This window comes from Arachis hypogaea, chromosome 1 (genome assembly GCF_003086295.3).
Source record: "Arachis hypogaea cultivar Tifrunner chromosome 1, arahy.Tifrunner.gnm2.J5K5, whole genome shotgun sequence".
In the NCBI taxonomy this organism is placed as follows: domain Eukaryota; kingdom Viridiplantae; phylum Streptophyta; class Magnoliopsida; order Fabales; family Fabaceae; genus Arachis; species Arachis hypogaea.
In genome coordinates this window covers 7980189-7988806 of record NC_092036.1, presented here as the reverse complement: position 1 = coordinate 7988806, position 8618 = coordinate 7980189, and the positions used below count along the sequence as shown (strand labels likewise).

At 30.7% G+C, this 8618-nt stretch overlaps 1 protein-coding gene and 1 long non-coding RNA gene across 2 annotated transcripts; both read right to left on the bottom strand.

The window, feature by feature from the left end:
* Nucleotides 1-205: 205 nt before the first annotated feature.
* Nucleotides 206-3988, bottom strand: LOC112794143 (uncharacterized). Its single transcript, XR_003198736.2, has 3 exons — nt 3494-3988; nt 2506-2946; nt 206-675 (listed from the first exon to the last, which is right to left on the bottom strand). It is a non-coding gene; the product is annotated as an uncharacterized lncRNA (long non-coding RNA).
* A 30-nt stretch (nt 3989-4018) lies between these two features.
* LOC112794127 (isoleucine N-monooxygenase 2) lies at nt 4019-7419 on the bottom strand. Its single transcript, XM_025836267.2, has 2 exons — nt 6284-7419; nt 4019-4929 (listed from the first exon to the last, which is right to left on the bottom strand). Exons 1-2 carry the CDS (start codon nt 7334-7336, stop codon nt 4291-4293), a joined length of 1692 nt encoding a protein of 563 aa, XP_025692052.2. The 5' UTR covers nt 7337-7419; the 3' UTR covers nt 4019-4290.
* Nucleotides 7420-8618: the final 1199 nt, after the last annotated feature.

The following is an 8618-nucleotide window of genomic DNA, read 5'->3' as shown; positions in this document are numbered from 1 at the left end:
AAAAATTATCTCAAATTCGACCCCTACATATTAAAATTTTAATTTCTGGATCCATCCTGCATATATACCATTACGATTTCAATTGGTATCAGACTGGATTATCTTTTTCTATATTTGTGACTAAAATATCTTTTTAAAATAACAAAAAAATTAAATTCAACCTTAATCTGAAAATTCAAAAAAGAAAAAAAATCAAAACCAAATATCCAGAAAATAAATAATAGATTATGATTCTAGTACACACACAACTGAGGAGATCATGAATTTCTGAAAATTTCTCGTCTCTTGGCACAACCAAAATACTTCCATTGAAAAAATGGAGTAAATGAATGTCTCATTTCCCTTGAAACCCCCACTTTTTGCCCACAATGCTTCCCAGTAATGAATGTCTTGTATCCACAATATTCCTTCTTCCATTACATTTATATTGAACCCCATTAACATAGCATGTTCAAAAGGAAATTTCAAATGTGTTTACCAAGGCTCTTACTTTATTTGTGAAGCCTCCAAGCCACCCACAACGGATTTGATACCGATCTTACTATGCCACTCCATCATTGATGCAAATTCCTTCTTCACTTGCTATGCCGGCGCGTCTTCCTTTACGCTCTGCTCGATTTGTGGTACACAATGGCTGTTATCGATTCTCTGCCGTCGCTAGGAGAAGGAACCCTCCTTTAAGAACAATAAACCCCGTAACGACTTTCAACTACATGGTATTACCTATTTCTCTGATTAACTTCGTAATTAACATTTATCACAGAGCTAAAACAATTACCCTACATTCATTAGCATTTTTACCGTGGTTCACAAAGTTAACTTCTATGGTCATTTTTACCGGATATTCTTCCTTTGGTCATCTTAGCCACCGTTTGGTTTGGACACCACAGACGACACCATGTATGTAATTATATATCCATATATAAATATATATTTAATTATTTATATATAAATAAATTAAATTATGTGTATACATTAACATATATAAATAAATTAATATATTTTTTAAAGTATATAGTACTAATTAAATTTTTTATTATTGAGTAATTATTATTCTAAGCGTATTTCTAATAAATTTCAACAATTATTTCAAAAAAATTATTTAAATTAGTACTTTAAACGCATATAACTTAAACTGTAAACACTAAACGCTTATTTGTAAATTTTTAATGCTAAATGTTACATCATATATCCTAAATCTTAAATAATATCTTTTAAATTCTAATCTATAAATCTTAAATCCTAAACTTAAATTTTGAATTATAAATCATAAACTTTAAACTCTAAATTTTCAACCTTAAATCTTAAATCCTGTAGTTGAAGTTGAATTGAAGCAATACTTTAAAAAATTCTAATTGCTTTCATGTATTTTTATGTGAAAAATATTGTTTATACCATTAATTATATCTATATAATAAAACTGTTTGATATTTCATTCAAATTATATGTCATGATTGCCTTTTTTTATGTTAAAAATTTGATATCATTATATTTTAATAAGAAATATAAGTATATTTCATTGACATATTAATTAATGAAACACCTTTCTTATATATGTTTAATCAATAGTTGAAATTCATTCAACTTCTTTTATAGCTTTTTGAAAAGAAAAATATTACGGTCATATTATTATTATTATTATTATTATTATTATTATTAGAAAAATATTACGGTCATATTATTCTGGTCATATGACTATGTGTTATAATTAGAAAAATATATAAAAATATAAAATTAAAATTAAAATTGGGTTTTCCATCAAGCTTAAAGACACGTTCATCATAATTAACTTTTACAAAATTTGCTTTCAAACACTTTTAAACCTCACCAGCAAACAAACAACATAATTTATTCAAGAACTCTGTAGCAAAGAAAAACTCCATTATAAACATCTAAACCAATTAAAATATGGTTATTGCGATTCAACCATTATAAAGTATAAACATTGAAAATATGGTTATTCCAATTCAACCATATACTCCAAATGTTAACAAGAAAGAGAATTTCGGTACAATCCTTGATCCCAGCCACAAACCAATTTGCAATGAAAGATTAGTTAATGAGGTGTTGCCGTCCAAAACTCAAAAAATGCTAGACACTATCTATCATACAGTGCAAAATAGTTTCAATCCAGCCAAGCGATTATTTACAGCAACAAATTCAAGGTTCTCATGATAATAAGTAACAAATTCAACTTGGTGATGTTTTCCAGCAACAAATGAATTTGCTTAGTGAGATGTTCTATGTTCAGCAATAAATTGAACTTACAGCAACAAATTCAGTTCATTGAAAATTTTCAACAAATAAATTCAACTATGATAATTTTCTGACAACAAAAACTTTATCTTCAATTTTCCAAAAATGATTTACAGCAAAAGAAAAAATTAGCTAAATTATTATTTCAACAACAAATTCAACTTTCAATAACAAATTCAAGGTGTACTAATGATTTACAGCAACGAAATTAAAAAAGAAATAACAGAACTGAAGGAAGCTGAAGCTCACCTGGCCTCCACTCCAAAGATGATAGGCTTTTGCATCAGAAGAATTAATGCACCAAACATTCCAAAATAAAAAGCTTATCCCTACAAACAAAATTTTCTAGTCTTAACACCACCTATCCCAAAACATCATCTAAATCAATTCCCTATGTGTTTTGAATTCGAAATATTTAACACCCTTATCTCATAAAAATGCCTATTTGCCCTCTATCCAATCAAAATGGTAATTCCCAATCCAAATCTCCTCCTTAGATATTGCTACATCCCCAATGTATAATGTCCATCTAGCCTCCACTCCCAATTTGAAAAAGTCCACCCCTAAAAGTACACTTGTTATATTTATACACACCGAATAAATAAGAACATATAAAGGAGGCAGGTTCAAAAATTTGAAAATTTGAGAAGTCTCCATGATCTGCTTCTAATTAGTGAGAAGACAAAGCACCTAAAACATTATAAGATAATAAATTAATAACTTTTTATATTCCAAAATTCATATAAAAATTCAATAATTTAAGCATATAAACTATTTAAGTTAACCATTATGATTAGTAAACACAATGTTCGTATAAAAATTCAATAATTTATATAACCATAAAATTCAGAATGCATTTAAACCTTGTTCTACCACAAAAATGAAAAATCATAGCATAAATGCCTAATCCACATTCAAATTCATAATGTTCCACCACAAAATCAGATTATCAATTTTATTTAGCAACAGCTAAGTAAGAACACAGTATAACATTCAACCATCAACAATAAACAACACAAAATCAGGAACACAGTATAACATTCAGCCATCAACAATAACCAACACAAAATCAACAATCAACAACAGAAAATCAGATTATCAATCATCATCAACAAGACAACAACAATCATAAATAATATTAATGAGTCAGAAAGGCAATAAGTTTAACTGTTTTAACATAAAAAAAATGAATCATAAAAATTAACTCAGTAAGTAGTGAGTGAGAGAGGGGTCTTACTGCTGTAGTGAGACGACGAGGGAGGAAGGAGGGACGACAAGGTGAGCAGCGACCGGAGACCGCAGATCGGAGAGGTGAGGCGGCAACGAGAGAAGTGGGAGCAACGTGAGCTCGGTGAGGAGGGTTGGTGAGCGACGGTAGCGGTGTGCTTCGTGAGTTGAATGGCGAGGTGAGTGACGGAACGGCGGCAGTGAGGGACGGCGAGTGGAATGGCGAGGTGAATAGCGAGTGGAGCTTGGCTGGGTTCGTTCACTTCGTTGGAGACTTGCAGTCTGAGGGGAGGGTTAGCTGCGGTGAGGTTATCTAGAATGGAAGGGGTGAACCCGATCCCACCCTGCTCAGCACCTCGCCCCGTTTGATACTCCTCCCGCTTTGGATCGGATTTAAACCCGTCCCCACTGGGATAGAGGTGGGTCGGGTATATGCAAGTACTCTTCTCACCCCCTAATCTAATATCTAGAATGGTTGGACTCTTGATAAAAAAAAAAAAAAAAAAAACATTACAAAATTAAATAAGTGCATAAATTTAATACAAAAATACCTAAGCTCATCCATTATAAAAATATACACAACAATATAATGGAACTGGATTAAAATATTTTATAAGTACAACCTCAAAGTTTATTTGACTAATAATTAGGTTTACTCACTTTATTAAATGACTCATATCTTATAATCATTAATTGGAATAATTCTACTTAAAGTGAAGATAACACCCCCATTAATGAGGATACATATGTGAGCCAACTTAACATATACGAAGCACAAACAAATCATTCAAACATATTTAATTTCTTTTAATTCATTATCTGATGATAAACTTTCACGGATAATCTTGGCTTTCCCAGTGCAACTAGTGGCTTAGCTTTTGTGGTGTCCCTTTCATATTCAGAGAGATCAATGGTTGATTCATTGGGAGGCGCAATCCAAGTGAATCCATGAACCAACCTTGCAAAGAGCATAATAGTCATTGTAGACCCAAGTGTGATTGCAGGGCAGCTTCGTCTTCCAATACCGAATGTGAACAACTCCAAATTTGGTTCAGCCAAAGTCACACGACATGCATCGTTCTTCAAATGTCTTTCAGGTTTAAATTTTAATGGTTCTTCCCAAACTCTTGGATTGTGGCCAATACCTTGCCTCCTAACAAGAATATGGCTACCTTTTGGGATGAAATAATTGGCAACAATAGTATCTTCCATTGAGACATGAGGAACATTGAAGTCTGCAATTGGGTGAAGGCGAAAACCTTCTTTTAAACATGCCTTCACATAGTTGAGTTTTGGAATATCTGATTCTTCCACTAACCTCTCTTTTCCTACCACACTGTCCAATTCTTGAGTAGCCTTTTGAAGCATCTCTGGTTGATTTATCATTTCAGAAAGTACCCATTCAACATTATTATATGGATTATCTATTGCTCCAACTGCAATTTCCTGCCAAGAGACACAAATGTTCATATTCATCTTTATCAACCAAAAAAATAAATCTCATAACAATATTTTAGTCAACAATATTCATAACTTCTAATTGGTTTCGGACTTTTACTTTTTTTTGTATTGAAATTGTTTAATAAATGTATATTTAAAAAAACTTTTTAATTATTTTTATAATTTGTAAAAAAATTATCTCATGATTAATTGATTAGATTAACAAGGTTAAATTAGATTAAAAGTTAAAGTTAATATATACAACCATGAGATAACTTAATTTATTTTATTTTATTTAATAATAAAAAAATGTCACAAAAAATAATTTATTCTTTAATTTGAAAATGATTGAATAAAATTTACTTATTTTATATTGTAATTTTTTAATATTATTAATTCTGATTAATGTTTCATGTATTAAAAGTAAGATCTATCTTATTTGTTTAGTTATGTTATGATAATATTACATATTTATATAAATTTATGTAGCAGAATAGGATAAATGCAGTTTTAAAATTATATGTTTCAAAAAGAATCATCGTTCCGACAAATTATATGATTAATAGATTTGTTAAGGAACCTTTTTCTTATGCGCTGGTTACTACATATCCAAATTCAACTGTGTTACCTATATATTAAAATTAGGATAAATTATTTAAATAAATTAATTACATCAAAATATTATTTATATCATTTAAAATTAAAATTGATATGTGTATCATTCAAAATTTATTTGTATGCAAATTGAATTAAGATAATTCGAACTATAATTTTTAATAATAATTTAAATTAAGATAATTAGATTTACTAGATGATGTTAAAATGAGCATAAATGGAATTAAGCAAATTCGATTTATGCATGCATTAAGTAAATCGAATTAAGAACAAGGATTTGATGCATGCATAAATCTAATCATGTATAAATCGAATTTACTTAATTTATGTCCATCTCAATAATACATAGTAAATTTAATTATCTTAATTTAAATTATTGTTGAAAATTATAATTTAAATTGTCTTCGTTCGATTTATATAGAAATAGACTTGGGTGATACACGTATCAGTTTTGATTTTGGACGATACAGGTAATATTTTGATGCAATTGATTTTTTAGGTAGTTTACGCTTAAAATTAGCTATCAAAATCGGTTATTAATATAAAATATCTATTAAAATATAAATATACATTAAAAATAAATTAAACCACATATATTTATACATAAATATATTAGCGATTGATTTTAGTAAATAATTTTAGTATACAAATAGTATTTTTATCCGAATAATAATAATAATAATAATAATAATAATAATAATAATAATAATAATAATATGAAAAAATGAATGAGTAAAAATGTTACCATGATTTGACTTTTGATTTCCTGGAGAGTCAAAAATGGATTGTTGTTAGCATCTTTCAAAGATATAAGAACATCAAGCCAATCCTCTTGATGTGCCCTTGTCCCATTCCTCCACTGATGAATCCTTTCTTCAATTATGGGATCATGGTACTTCCTTATGGTATTAGTAGCTTCCTTCAATATTTTTTTATGACCTTCAAAATCAAGCCACCACAACCATGGAAGATAATCGGAAACAGAAAATGCATAAATGTGCCTTATTGCAATGAAGAGTGATTCAACATACTCCAATTCCACAGCACCTGCTCCTCCATCTTCTCTACCATTACCAAAGTACCTCTTATTGAAGAGTAGCCTCCTCATCAAGTTTCCACCATATTGTTTCGTTACATTCCTCAAATCCACTAGGCCACCACCATTCTTGGTTTGGTTATACACATGGCGGACGAGGTTGTCGGCTTCTTCCGCCCTTTTGTCATGCAGCCATTGATGCCTTTTTGGTGAAATCAATTCTTCCACCATGACTCTCTTCATTTTCTTCCATTGTTCTCCAAAGGGTGTTATTGTTGTGGTTAAGTATCCCGATGAGACATATTTACTCGACCAATTCAACGGCCGTGATGCGAAAATCGCATCTTGTTTCACAAAAAATTCACGTGCAATGGAAGGACTAGTCACTAGGATGACATGAATGTTGCCTAGTCGAATGCATGCGATTTCAGTTTCGAGATCATTCATGATGTTTTGTATCCATCTGAAGGTGGGTTTGTTTGCAAGCATTTCAGGGATATTACCAACTATAGGCCATGGTTTGGGACCTGGTGGGAGCCTAGGCTTCTTTGATTTCTTGGTTGAATCATTGTGTTTGAGGAGTTTGATGAAGAGAGGAATAATGAAAAAGAGTATGAGCAAGAAGGTAGGAGCAGAATATTCCATGGCTGAGATAATTACAGACAGTCTAAGTAAGTAGTTGAATTTGAATGATGTGTATTCTCTAAGTCTTTGGTTGAGAGTTGGTTGCGTGCATGTAACTATTATATATAGGAGTTCCATGTGCAGCTTTGCTTTGGAGATAAGATACAACTAGGTTTCATATTCTTTGAATATTTTCATTCATAATATAGAAAGAATTAAGTTTTAAATTAGTTAACATTACTTAACATTAGTCAAAATTTTTATTTTCATTATAATTATAATTAGGGATAAGTATTGTTTTGCTCCTAATGTCGAGGGACAAAATCGAAATTATTTCTAACGTAATTTTTTATTTAGAATCATTTTTAACATTTTTTTTGTATTAAAATCTTTTTTTTAATAAATTTTTTATTTTATTACTAAATTACCTCTATTAATAAAAAAATTATAAAAGGAGAAAGGGAGAGGGGGAAGGAAAAGGGAAAAGGGAGAGGGGGAAGGGGGGACGGCGCCGGCGAAGGGGGAGCTTTCTGCTTTTGCTTGAGCTTCTGCTTCTGCTTCTGTGATTGCTGCGTTGCCGGGAAGAGGAGTCCAACGCGAGGAGGGCGGCGCGCGAAGGAGAGAGAGGGATCTGAGGCTGAGCTGGGTTTCTACCACCGCCGATTTGTCCAGCTGTCGTCGCTCCGTCACCCATGAGCTGCTGGTGGTTCTGCTTCGGCTTCTGCATCTGCTTCTTCTTCTGCATCCGCTTCTTCTTCTTGTTTCGACTTCTGTTCCTTGCTTTAGCCTTTGCTTCCTATTTTTGTTTGAGCTTCTGCTTCTACTTCTTATACTTATGTGACTGCTTCTGCTCCTATTTCTTGTGCTTATGTGACTGCTTCTGCTTCTATTTTTAATTTTGGTTTTGATTTGTTATTTTCTGATTTTATTGTTATTATGTGTTGATTTGGTTGTTGAATTTGTTGAATTTGTATTGATTTGTTAAACTTTCTGATTCCTTGATTTGTTGAATTTGTGTTGATTTCATTGATATTGTTATTTTTGGTGGTAGAGGTGCTAATGCTGATGGTGGTGGAGGTAAAGGTGCTGCCGGTGGTGTAGGGTATTTTTGTCCGGAAAAATTTAAAAGAACGATTTTAATATAAAAAAATGTTAAGAATGATTATAAATAAAAAATTATGTTAGGGACGATTTCAATTCTAACTCTCAATATTAAGAACCAAAATAATACTTATCTTTTATAATTATCTTTTAGTTCTCATTCTATTTTAAAAATTTAAGATTTTGAATTTAAAATTTGAAGTAACAAACTGATGATTTAAAAATGTAAATATCATAAAAATGTTAATTATATATGATTAATATAATTATTAATAATTAAAATGATTGATATTAGTAAAATTAAAATGATTAACAATAA